The following is a 14,198-nucleotide window of genomic DNA, read 5'->3' as shown; positions in this document are numbered from 1 at the left end:
AATGAAGAGACAGGGTTGCTTTGCCATACGCCATATTCAAAAGTTCGAAGATTGAAAATCTGTTTTCGTTTTGGGTTTTAGAAAAACATATTTTTGATAGTTTCAAAACATAATCAACTATTTGAAATAAAACAATATCTGTTTTATCTTTTCAAGACAAAATCCAAGTTAAAACATGTGTCTGTTTTGTTTTTCCTTCTTTCTTTGCTGATATGGCAATTTTGAAAACAAGTGAAAACAAAAACATTTACATTGTGACACCCCTAAGGTGACGTTTGATAGTTGATTCATCCGATGAGATTTCTGATAAATCACTGATTTCTCAAAAATCAAAGAAATTGTTTGTTTGATACCCATTGACGCTGTATCATCTGATTTCTGAGATTAAGAAATTGACATGACTTAGTTTGGAAGTGATTATCAACGGCGATTTTATTTTATAGAAAAACCTCGCCCCTTGTACATATCAGATGCCACATCATCCAAAAAAAATCAGAATCGTCTTGAAAAGAGGAATATCAAAAATGGTAATTCTTCTTTTAGGCCCCATTTTAATAATCATTTTTTGAGTGATAAGCCGGATTTCTGACATCCAAACAGAAAATTCATCAATGATGCATGTGGCATGGCATCGAATTCTCACAAATTGGCAATGATAGATACCAAATGTATGGAAACCTTTGCTTATACCGATTAGAACTAATTGGATTAATACAATTTCTACAAATGCATGAATGAATACCTTAAAAGCATAAAACTACATTATAAAATTGCCTTACCGCGTAAGCTTTACCATGCTGATCCTTGGAGAACCTTGATTTGAATTATATTAACTACCAAGAATTTACAGCCATCCCATCACCACAATCACAGGACAGAAATCTATCCATTCCATCAATTAAAAAGTTGGGGGAAAATCATACAGGAGATACGACATGAATATGAGCCCCATATTTCTCAAATTCCCTTCTTAAAAGTCTTTAATTCAAGCGGGAATTGAGTAAGTTCACTATTCATCCAGTCACTCACCTTGCCTTACTCCCATTATACATTTATGATTTATCCCCTCCCTGCCTCACATTTTCACTGCGCCTAATGATAATAGTAAGCCTATGAACTCTATGATCTGGTTGCCAGAGTTAGTGTTTGATGGTGAGCTCGGCCCTGAGATGAAGGATGCCATTGATGAAGTAAAGGCTGTCCTCAGCCACAAAAGACGTCCATGGAATAGCAAACAGGTTCCTGTAACCAACTGCCTTCCCCCCTGTGAAGGTATAATTGCCTTTGTATTTACTAACGTACTCTTCTGTGGGCTTTGATCTTGCTGCAAACTCATAGTCCACTGCAAAGCTCACTGACCCTTTCTCCTGCATTCCCAAAAATAGCCCAAAGCAATGGAACGAGCTCTGCTGGTCCATGTTGCAGTGGGCAGACAGGAAGAACCCCTGTCCACCCAAGTGGAAGGCCTGTGAATATACCCTCCCTGATGGAAACAAGTTTAAACACTCCTCCCGCTTCAGGTCCAGATACACCACACACTGTTGCCGTGGCAGCTCAAACTCCACCACCTTAACAGGACGGTACTTGTAGGCCCTCTCAATAAATCGATGATTTGTGGCAGCTGATTCCTCAGCAGCGAGACTGCGCTGCCTGTGCGGTGCCTCAGCCTTGAAGAAGAGGGCCTCGAGCACAACCTTGGATGCCAACTCATGGTCAAAATCATTGCAGGTGAGAACCTTCTTCAGCTTTCGACAGGTCATGTACGGGAAGCGAACAAGTCTGAAGAGACGCGAACCAAGAATCTCTCGCCGATCCTCCAGCTTTGGGTAATGGGTCCGTGCCCATTTGAGCACAAAGTCATAAACAGCATCTTCTGATGCCACCTGTAGATCATCACTGGATAACACCGCCTCAATTCCTGCTAGAGGCAAGTTCAGCACCTCTTCTTGGAACCTGGTCATTGATGGGAAAAAAAAATCAACACATCCATCTAACGGTAGCAAAACAATATATATTTATTTTCCAGATAATTCACAACTACAGGGCAAACATGATCAAGGTAATCCGGTGTCATATGCCAGGGACAATTTTAAAAATTGTCCCACATAACTTGACATGCATTCCATATGGAAAGAAACAGGTGCATCATCTCGTCAAAATAGAGAATACGTTAGATAAAATTGATTTGCTTTTAGACAACCCGAAGGCAAAATGCAGTTTATCCAGCTCTGGATAGTAAAAACTGAGATAATTATAAGTTAGCTTTGGAGGAGATGAACTCTATCTTTCAAGAGAAGGATTATAATAGGAAGCTGAGACAGGATGCGGATCTACTCCAACCAATTAATGTAAAGAAAAGCATGACGAGAACTTTCTTTCAACAAGCATACAAGTAGAATGCAACCTACCAAAGATCTTGAACTACACAAGAAAGGGTCTAGAAATAATAAGGTTCCAAAAAGGATGGAACATAAAATGATAAAAAAAGGCAGAACATAAGAAGCAAATGTGTCATAGAGCAGCATGTTTCTGTAGAGGAAGAATTATTATCATTAAAAAAACCACAATTCTCACCCACTAAAACTTCAAGTGCATAAAATACCAAATTCACATGTAAGGACTCACTTGGTTATATCCTTGTAACGTGCAGCAAGGTACTGCTTGGCTGCATCAGTCAGCGGCTGAACTGCTTCAGCCATTAAAACACTGGAAGGAAGCTCCAAATAGAGCAAAGCTGATTCAGGTGTCATGGGCAACTTCCGCAGTAACCGGCTGCAGTACCTCATGCATGAAGCAACCTCAAATTTGTCAGCAGCCATCAGCACATCCAATAAGGCTGGAGCTGTGGTTGTTGACAGGGTATTGCTGTACATGAAATTTAAAAGCTCCATGAGGGCAGCTTCCTCTGTCCAGGAAAACAAAAGGAAAATATGGTAAGGTACTTTTATCTAATTGTGTGAATTCAAGCGACACAGCAAGAAGTTCATTTGAACCCACCAGAGGCATTGATTCTCAATGTTACGTGTCGCTGTTCTGACTCCCTCATCCCATTTGAGAAAAGCTGCAAAATGAATAAGAAAACAGGTGGTCAACTAGCAATTTATTCAAGAAAATGGAAGAAAATAAATTTGGGCTGTTTACATTGTAATAATCAGGAAATAAAAAGTAAATACTGAATGGAAGAAAATCAATTTGGACTCTGTTTACATTCAAATGAGGAACAAAAATGTAAATACTGAGGCCCCGTTTGGTTCGCAGGAATAGGGGTCTTGAATAGGAATTGGAATGGGCTATTCCGATTCCAACTGTTTGGCTGGGCAGAATTGGAACCCCATTCCCATTCCTGCTGGAATGGCATTCCCCCATTTGAGGGAATGGCCTTTCCCTGCCCTTCCCTTGGGAATGATATCTCATTCCTGCTGATTCCAATTCCCATTATAAGCATTTTATCTTAGTTTTACCAAAACCTTGTTTGGTTGGGGAGGTTTAACTCAAACGTTAATACAATGTGCATTGGTGTTGGGGGAAATGCCTTATTGATGTTTCCCACAACAGGGGGAGTTTACAATTTGGTTATCCTTTTTCTATCAGCAGAAATTAATTTTAATTCATTAAATAGAAAATAGTGACAGTGCGGCTTAGTACAACATGAATATAAAGTAGACAAACCCTTTTCTTATACCCAGGTTACATAGAAGCCCAAAACAGGTGTTGTCACTCCTTGCTTAGCAAGAGAGTCTTATGCATTGTCTATGTGGCACCTAGTGGCATTTATGGGTTTAAAACTACGACAAACAATTATGCATTGTCTATGTGCTGAACAACTAACCTTATTATCCCAATTTCTAGTGCTATACAATGAGACTTAAAACACCACAGCACCAAACACCTACTAGGTCTGCCAAGTAACACCCCGCCCTTAACGAGGACAAAAGCCACATTTATCACAACCATAAAAATATCCCAAACACAAGAATAAAGAAAAATAAGTTCTTTACCTTATAAAAGAATGGACTTTTTGCAGCCAAAATCGGAGAGCTGATATGAATCGTCCTAACTCTCAAAACTGTAGAACAGTCCATGCTCCATGATGATTCATTACTATGGGCAGCCTCATCACCTACATCAGTAAGCAGCAGTTTTCATTTTAGTATGAGAAATATTCACTAATTTGTAATGGAAACACACCAGCACTATTAAACATCATGATCTTTTAAATGGAAAGATGAAGATTGATAGAAGTTCTTCCCAGTAGGTGACTGATTTTTTTTTTTTGATCAATTGGAGCAATTAGTTGTATTAAATTTTTAGTGAATACAAGAGGCCTATTAAACAAATTCAATCCTCAGAAGCTGTTAGAAGAATACCAAATGATTTGTTAACTTCCAAACCAAAATAATATCTTTTGAAGGCATTCTGGACTTGGTATCCCAATTTAAGTTGCACCTCACTGCATCCCTTGCCAGTATATCAGCTAGGGCACCGGCTAACCTGGGAACCCACCTGATAAAAATGTTCAGGATAGGAGCTAAAGCCTTAGCCCCTCTAAGTTCAACAAATGATCTTGCAGATTCTCTTGCAAGAAGAGAGGTAAGTAGTGAGTTCACAAGTGATTCATCATTCAAATGAGAGATAGATCATGGTGTAAGGTACTCCCTCTCTGTGATGGGATTGCATTAAGTAATGAATACAACCTTGTTCTTCTTCAAAGGTCTGAAGTCTCTGACCATTGGATATTCTTTGGAAACAAAGCTTCATTCCCTTTTTCGAGGAATCAAAATGCTCTCTGAAGGGCCTAAGAGGATTAGATTGAAGAAATTTTACAGATTATATTATTGTAATAATTTAGATGAGAGATGAGAGATTATGTGGTATGAACCTGACTGTTGGATATTCTTTGAAAACAAAGCTTCATTCCCTTCCCCTTCCCTTTCATTCATCAAAAAAACTAAAAAACACTCTGTTCCCTTTCTCAAGGAGTCGAGGGATCAAAATGCTCACTAGAGGGTACACGCGGATTACATTGAGGCAATTTTACAGATTGTAAAATTGTGATACTCTGAATGAGAGAAGAGAGATTATCGCCTAGCCCATGAGGGTTAATGTCATTACAATTACAGTAGAGAGGCAATATCTTTGGGATTAAGAATCAAACCTTCTCTATTCCGTTACGATTTTATGGGATTGGTCTATTAGAAATTCATTATTTTAACTTTATCTTGTAGCCTTGTGTTTACTCCTTATCTATCTTTTTTTAGACAAAGCGGCTGATATTCATTAATAAAGAAAAAAGAGGTACATGAAAAGATACTCCTTATCTACCTTTTAACGGAGAATTCTATCAATGATAAAAAAATAATAAAATAGCAAAGAGAATTTATTGCATGTATGATGTACTTTGATTAAATAGAGGATTTTTATGGATGTTTAAAAATACATTATAAATTACCTCTTCAAAAAAAAAGTGTCATGGTTGTCAAGGCAACACCTAAGCAACAAGGCACCTATGGAGGATCACCTCACTTAAACACCTAGCTATTTCATACATGACACTATGAAATATTTATAAATTCTTTATTTTTTGAGATTTTAATAATAAAAGACATTATTAAACTAAAATTTTCATTTGTCAGTTCATATACTAATTTCTTTTATGATTTTCTTCTTTGTTAGGGTTCAATCAACACACATGTTGGTGAATACTGTCTTGAACGAAGACTTCAAAACCTGAACCGATAAGCAAGAAAGACCTTAAAATTTTATCCACCCTTACTTTTCTTCTTTTCCTAGGACAAAAACAGGGTCTCTGACTTCTCTTTTTTTTCCTTTTTCTTCTCATGAATATGATTTTCTATGATGAATCTTAATTATAACATGATTTCAAACATTCTTAGGGGTGGACAAAGGGGCATAAATCACCACTTTGGGGTGATTGGGGTGCTTGATACTTTGTCATTCTTGTAAATATATCCAATTCTCCTTTCAAATAAATAAAATTACCTGTTACCAACCAAAAAAATATATTGATTTTCTATGTTTTAATATGAAATATATATACCATTTTATGAAGATTGCTGGTGAGATGGAACCTAGGGAATTACCCTAGGTTTCCAGATTTTTTATTAAAAAAGGATAATTAATTATATACCCTGAGATTAAAGGATACTAGTTATATATACCCTTTAGTTTCAAGCTGACTTATATATACCTTGTAAGATGACCCCACAAAACATTTATGGCTGTTTCTTATACCCATTAATTTTTTCCATAATCCCATTTTTACCGTCATCTTCTTCACTTCCTCTCTTTTTCTTTTCCATGCCATTTTTACCCTTCCTCCCTTTTTCAGGGTATATATAAGTAGTTTCCTCAAACCTCAGGGTATATCCCTCCTTTTGCACCTGAGGCACATGGTGAGGCGAATGCCTTTTCGATGCATGGCAAAAAAATGCTAAAATTTCAAACCTCACGGTATATTAAGTACTGAGATCTAGGCTCACTTATGAGGCAACATGGTGCCTTGAAAACTATGCTGTCTAGGCTGACTTATGAGGCAAAGTTGCAACCTTTCGCTCATCCTCTAAAAGAAGTTTCAGCTAACTGAAACAGACATCTAAAATGTGGTTTCATGGTTAAGAATAGGACATAACTATGTCAAGCATGCAATAGTCAATAGGCAAACTGATTGATACGCTTCCCTCCAAAAGAATAGCATCCATGACCACATATGAACCACCTATTAATAATTGCTAATAAAAGAATATGAAATAGACAAAATGTAGAAAAAAACAAAAGAATTTCAGCACCTGAAGGTGACTCCTCAATCATAGCCACTGGTTCCTCATCCTGGTTTTCATAAGCCACTCCATCCTCAGTATCAGGCTGTCCACAATTCAAAATCTGCTCCTCACGGCACAAGGTAAAATCTGTAGCTAAATACATAAGGAAAACGGTACTATAATCAGTTGAAACATTTTCACACGTATTTAAAAGAAGCTCAGAAGTGACAACAAAAGGGAGACACATAAGTTGTCCAAGAACTGAGGAATGAACTGCAAGGTGTGAAGTTTGGATGCCATCTTTCACTAGGTTAAAGTAGAAAATTTTGCCTTTTCCTTGGGAAAAATAAGTAATAATGATCCACTACCCACCATACCCAAACATTTCAGTTGAGATCACTGCAAATAGGCAAGTGGGTGGGAAAGGAAATCTTATTTCATGGTATAGAAGTTGAGAAGACTACAATGTTCCGAATTGGAAAAAAAAAGACTATAATGAGAAAACTTCGTAGTGAAGCACCAAGATGATGCTGAACTCCAACATCACATTCAACCAATAAAAATAATGAAATAATTGCCCAAGCTCACTGCCCACAAACAGAGAAATACCCTTTTGTATTGTTAATTAACGTACATTTGTATAACATCAAAAGATACCTTATGGCAAATTACTCAAGTATAAAATTTTGAAAGAAAAAAAGAAATTTGAAGGGAGGAGAGAAATGCAGAACAAATATCAAGCTCAACCTTAATCAATTGAATCTTCAATCCAAATGAGAATCAGCACAGGTCGTGCCTATTTGTGCAATTACAGTATCACTTCACGCATATCTAGGTCTGGATTGCTTGTATTATGCCGAAAGTACAACAATCAACAAACACCTACTTACTATCTATCCAAAAAATAGATCATCGATTTCGCATTTTATCAGGTACTGACGACATCGATTGTGTCCTCATCTTTCGAATCCCAGATGGAAGTCACTATTAATCAAGGGATTTTTATCCCCTAAAATATTTGTAGAAGAGAACGAGGCACCTTGAATTTAATGAAGATATTCGGTTAAATGCAATATAATTTAAGCTTGTAGCCATTTACGCCAAGTTCAAGCAAAATTGGCGACAAAAATAAAATCCCAAGCCAAATTTCACCGCAAAATCACATGTTTAACCGCATCATTAAGATAATATACAAGGAACGAATCAACATGTCAAATCCTAACACACCAAGGTCAACGAATAACAAAGTTCAAAATATGACAAAAATGAGGGAAAAACACAGAAAAGCGGGAGGAAAAAACCAACCAGCTTCCTTCTTGATATCCTCCCTCCTGCGTTTCCGATTGCGAGCCCAGTCAGCGATGCTGTTGCAGCCCTCACCGTCAGACTTGTTCTCCGGCAAGCCAGCCATGATTTCGATGCGAAGAAGACGATCGGAGAAATTGCTGTCGTTGAAAGCGAAGGCAAAATCTCCGTCAGAAGAAACCCCGTTGCCGCTGGAAGAGAAATCGGAATCCATGATTGTTCGAGGATCGAAAAGATCCACGTTCGACTCTTTCATTCTCCTGTCACTGCAGCAGCTGTTGAAGCAGCACGAGCAGAAGAAGATGGATAATAAAGAAAGAGAACTGAGGTCTGAGGATCTAGCCCGAAAACTTAAACACTAACCCTAACCCTAGTCGAGACCAACAGAAAACGAAACAAGGCGACGAAAACCGTCCTTAAATGCCAGGACTCCGAGGCATTAAATTAGGAAAGAGAAGCAGAAAATAGGAGAGGAGGAAGACGGACTGATCTTTTCCTTTTCCTTTTCCTTCTGGCTTCTGGACGTGATAATGAAAACGCAACGACGAAATATCGCCCGCCCACTCGCCATTCTTTAGTAGTTTTGCTTGACTCGAACCACCGGACCGACCTGTTCGTCTCCTTTTCCTCCCGTCTTCCTTTCTCTTATCCAAATTGCCCGCTCGATGACCTTTTATTACCAAAATGTCCTTCACTCATTCACTCTTTTCTTTTTTATTTTCTTTTTTTTTTTGAATAAATTACAGATTACTACCCGTACTTCTTAGAATTACTCCACTCAAATTTCATTTCTGACAAGTACCCCTGTACATTCAGATTTCTATAATAATCCCCCTCTTCAAGTGAAAATTATAACCAAAAAACCAATAAATTTTTATGAAAATCTAGAATTGCAACAAATAAAACATTCAATTAATATCAAGGATAAAATACAAAAATCTCTCTTAAAGTTTTTGACAATTATAAAAATCTTCTCTATGGTTTCATTTTAACAAATACCTCCCTGAACTTTTTGTATGTAAAATTATTAAAATAATCATTAAAAAGGTTTTTGTTGAGTTAAAATGAGATTATTTCAGTAGTTTTTTATGTAAAATAATTTATAAAAAGTAAAATGGATGTTTGAAAAAACTAGGGCATCAGTATAACATTTTCCATCTGGAACGATTGACAGAAGAGGAGTTTTTTGTCGAATTTCTAAAAAAAATAGAGAAGATATTTGTTAAAATGAAATTATAGGAGAGATTTTTATAATTGTAGAAACTTTAGGAGAGGTTTTTATATTTTACCCAGTTATACCAAAAACAAATAGAAATCGAAAAAACATTAAAAATCATTGGAAAAGCTTGGAGATTTAAAAATTTAAAATAATCTTTTTCAAAATTAACTAAAGAAATACTAACAGAATGGTCTTTGTGGGACTCAAAAAAGCTGAGTGGTTCTTTGTCAAAAATGAAAATTTAAGGTAATAATTGTCATTACTCCAGAGTAGGGGGAGTATTCCGTAATTTACATTTTCTATTGTCTGAATAAATTGCAACTGATGACGGTAGCCGAAGGCTTCAACAGTCCAACTAGCAACGCGGAGGAATGAAGCTTCTCTTCTTCCTTCTTGTCCTGATATTGCACCTTGCTCTAAATCATAGAAAAACTATTTAAAAAAAAAAAAAAAAAAAATGACGTGGACGGAGGGTTAGCTGCAACATAAGGTGTCACGGACGGTCTGAAGTAGCCAAATGGCTGTTGCAGGTGCGGCTCAACCCCACACAACTAATTCAACCTAATCTTGGGCGGTATTCTGTTGGATTTTTCGTGCTTTTGGGTTAGCTAGGATTAAAATAATGAGATGAATATGAGTTTGAGAATGAGTGAAAATGGATTGGACTTTTGGTTTTGGATACCCGGTTTAATCATAATAGGATTAGATTTGAAAATATAAATAAAAGATAAAGATACAAGTTTATATTATATAATTAAATTTGGTTTAGTTTCATCAATATATTAAGGAAAGTATCCAATCTTTTAGAATTAAATAAATTCAAATGTATAAACCAATTCTTTTTGCTAATTTTGTACAGATATATGGAGTTTTGACTTGATTTGGATATTCAAATGTATAGATAAATTGAGTTCAAAACTATGTTAATCGCGTTCAAGGAGTTACTCATGGTTTTGAAAATTGGACGGGATTTGACGGTCGCACCCGTTGATCCAGTAACCAGTCAGGCAACTTTCCTCCGCGAATTGTTGATCCAGGCAGTCAGACTGTCGACTTAGACAATGGTTTTTAATTATTTTTTATTTTTTAAATCAAAACGATTATTTCATTCAAACCAAATGGTCAGACCATTTGATCCAAAAATCGATCCCCAAAATGGTTTCGTGTCCGATCTTATTTTAAAAACCTTGAATTTATTTATATCATCTTATTTTATTATTGATTCACGTTTTTTGTTTAATAGTGTACCCTTTTTTTAATTGAAAACTTCATTAAAAGGCAAACGCTGCAAGAAGTTTCATATGGCAGCTGCTACACCTATGAGCCCGGATTATCTATTCACTTTTCCTACCCATCGTAAATTGCAGCCACATATCTCTCAATTCATAATAGAGATGTGGCTCTAATTCGAGATGGGTAAAGAGTGAATAGAAAATCCAAGTGCTACACCTACACCATAAATTTTGCCTGCATATGTTCATCAGATATCAAATCAAATTCAGATTTCTTGGATTCCTATTGGATCAGACCCTGGATGCAAACACTTTTTGAGATTCGATTTCATTTGAACCAATTGCAACCCTACATGTGATATGTTAGATTTTAACCATCCACTTGGTATATGATATGATGTGGTGGATTGACCACCAACTACTGCATTTAGCCAAATGACAATGACAAAGAAACTATATATCGGTCTTTGCTTTTGCCGGGTCTCTGTTGATCCCTCCCTCTGACTTAGGATTCATCCTCATAACTTGCCAGATGGACAATTATGTCAGCAACATACACTTCGGCTTCTTTGTGCATCAGATCATGAAATGGAGCTGTCATTGCCCGATGATAAGTGGTGCTAGCATTCTTTAACCTAAACAGCATGATTTTGTAGCAAAATGTGTCCTAAGGTGTTATGAACTTGAACTAGAACTAAGCATGTTGTATCCACCTATGAAACTAAACATCTTCATATCCTTTTGTTTTTAGATTTTAAAGGTATGGATTTGAGACCCCCTAAACTTCACCAGCTACTGCACCACCAGAAAGAGATACATATTATTGGCAATAAATCACCTAAACGGATCATACGCCTGAATTGGAACTATTCTATTTCTTAGAGCCTAAAAAGGAAGGGAGAAGAAATTTCACGAGTACCTCACCTACAATACACTAAACACTAAAGGTGTGTCAAAAAGACATAATATCAGAGGGGCTTTGACCAATCAACCCCCACCCCCAATTAACTTGACAAATAACCACGTGATTCGTTAAAAGTGGGACTAGTTGATTGGTTATAAGTTTTTTCCATATCATGTCTTTCAGCTATCATAGTGGAATGGAAAAAATACCATTTATCTACAAGAAAATCAGTCTAAGTCGGCAGTCGCATGACCGCCAGTTTAGACATAAAAGACCGCCGCCCTTGAAGGCTGGTTCGACGCAGTTCAATCGTCCCTAAAGCGGCGGTATATCAGAACCACCGGCTCATAGTTAATAAAGGTGGCAGTCTGGACCACCAGCTTAGATCTCTTTAGATCGCCACCTTAGGTCGGTTAACATGTTTCTTTCATTTTAGGTGGCGGTCTGGACCATCGGCTTAGATCTCTTTAGACCGCCGCCTCAAGTCAGTTAACATGTTTCTTCCTTTAGGTGGTGGTCTGGACCGCCAGCTTAGATCACTTTAGACCGCCACCTTAGGTCGGTTAACATGTTTCTTTTGTTTTATAAGTGGCGGTCTGGACCGTCAGCTTAGATTTCTTTTATATCTAAGGCAACAAATGTATGACCACCGCCTTTGTTTTTTCTATTTTTAATTATTTATATGAATTTGATTTTAGCATTTCTGGTACCTGTTTAATACAAATATCATGGCAGATAATACATAAAAACCAATTTAAATAAAATATGCAAATAAAAATAAAAAATAATAATTATTAATTATTATAATATCCAAAACAAATTGCTTAAATACAATATCCAATTGACATATACAAGAGTACAAGGCATTTAAAAAAGTCTTCTTGAATAATGTAACACTTCTTCCAATGCAAATCCACTTGACATAATAGTTTAACCTATAAATCATAACATATAAATTGTTAGATGATATAAAGTAAATGAGATATCAAATATAATTCTTAATCAAATCACTATAGGAATGAATTAATCATTTATAGCAGCTTAAACATTTCCCTACATGCTTTTAATTAGAATGAATTAATCATCATAAAGGGTAAATCTAAAACACATCATGAATACTTCCTACAATTTTATAAAAAAAGGACTAGGCCTTGTTTAAGACCATTTTTTAAGACAAATTTACCAAAAATAAGAGGCCATTGCTTGGTAAAATGGTAAATTATTAGTTGTTAAATGTGAGAATGTTACCACTTTTTTATGATTCCAGTTGATTGGTTATAAGTTTTTCCATTATCATGTTTTTTGGTATCATGGTTTTTAAAAGGAAAAGCAACTACTACATTGTTTTCAACAATTAAAAAAACACCTAATTGATCATTGAATACCATTTTTTATGATACTGGTTGATTGATTATAAGTAGGGGTGTCAATGGACCAATTTTGGATTGGACCCTGTCCAAACCAAAATCAATTTGGATGGATAGGACGGACCAACAAGACATAATGAATTGGGCCAATCCAAACTTAATGATCCAAAGTATTTATTGGATTGGGTTGAGCCAATATTTGGTCTATTGATATATATATATATATATATATTCGGTGTCAATTGACCAGGTTTGGGTTAGAATTAATCTAAATTAAAGCAAATTTGAATAGATTGGACGATCGAGACATTGAATTGGACTGGTCCAAAATAATCCACAATATTCATTCAATTGGATTGCACCTGGTCCATTTATAACGGACTCACCTTAGACTGGATTGGATTGGACCAAATCCAATTCAATTGACACCCTTATTTGCAAGTTCTTCTGGTACCATATCTTGCTAGTATCATAATAGAGGGAATAATAGGACCCCACAAGGGAAAATCTATGATGTGGAAAGACATAATACCAGAAAGACTTTGACTAATCAACACTCTGGCCCCACCCCTGTGTAAATTTTGATGAAAATCCATCTGATTGGTTACCACTTTTGTGATGCCAGTTGATTGGTTACAAGTTTTTTCGTTACTATGTCTCTATGGTATCTTAACGGCCTGCTTAGCACAACTCCCACATTTTTTTTGTCTACACCCACATTTATACTATATTATAAAGTGATTAGGTCCCACCTCAGCATCCTTCTTCTTCTCCCATTCCCCCTTCTCTCTTCTCTCCTTAAACCTCTCTCCTTTCTCCCTTACCCCTTCCCAACCTTCCATGTAGCCACGTGGCAACCCTCTCCTCTTTACTAGAGTCCCATTCCAACTCCCTCTCTCTCTCTCTCATGTTCCTAATCACTTAGCAAATCCCTCCTAAAATTTCTCCTGAGCTATCTCTCCTACCTAAAATTCCTCCTAAAGCACCTCTTAATCTATCCTACATACCCAATGTAGACACGTGGCACCACTATCCCCCTATTTTCTCCTAAATTATCTCTAATTCCTATTTAATTTATCCCCCTATTACAACATTATGTAATAATTTTAAAGTATTTACTAAAAACAAAAAAACATAATTATAATACACTTAATAATGTTTAGATTATTAATAAGTTTATATTTTTTATGAAATTCATAATAAAATTATGTAATAACAATATAAATTATAATTTTATGGATTAAAAATTTCAGTAATAAAATCATTTAAATTTTACTTAAATAATAAATATTTAAAATGTTATTTAAATATTTCAATAAAAATATTAAGAATAGAAAAATAATTATAGAACAAAATATTTAATATTATGTAATAAATAAATAATATTTTAAA

General features: G+C 35.9%; 1 protein-coding gene across 2 annotated transcripts; it reads right to left on the bottom strand.

The window, feature by feature from the left end:
* Positions 1-872: 872 nt before the first annotated feature.
* Positions 873-8,726, bottom strand: LOC104593428 (BTB/POZ domain-containing protein POB1). Of its 2 annotated transcripts, none has more exons than XM_010253260.3 (6): positions 8,085-8,726; positions 6,807-6,932; positions 3,999-4,120; positions 2,998-3,061; positions 2,626-2,905; positions 873-1,953 (listed from the first exon to the last, which is right to left on the bottom strand). In XM_010253260.3, exons 1-6 carry the CDS (start codon positions 8,338-8,340, stop codon positions 1,140-1,142), a joined length of 1,662 nt encoding a protein of 553 aa, XP_010251562.1. In that variant the 5' UTR covers positions 8,341-8,726; the 3' UTR covers positions 873-1,139. The 2 variants fall into 2 exon arrangements, with proteins under 2 accessions (XP_010251562.1, XP_010251563.1); XM_010253261.3 differs by having other exon boundaries at positions 6,807-6,926; positions 8,085-8,706.
* Positions 8,727-14,198: the final 5,472 nt, after the last annotated feature.

Source organism: Nelumbo nucifera, chromosome 7 (genome assembly GCF_055504915.1).
Source record: "Nelumbo nucifera cultivar China Antique chromosome 7, China Antique-T2T, whole genome shotgun sequence".
Lineage (NCBI taxonomy): Eukaryota > Viridiplantae > Streptophyta > Magnoliopsida > Proteales > Nelumbonaceae > Nelumbo > Nelumbo nucifera.
Note: the sequence above shows the minus strand (reverse complement) of the source record. Positions and strands in the feature narration are given on the sequence as shown.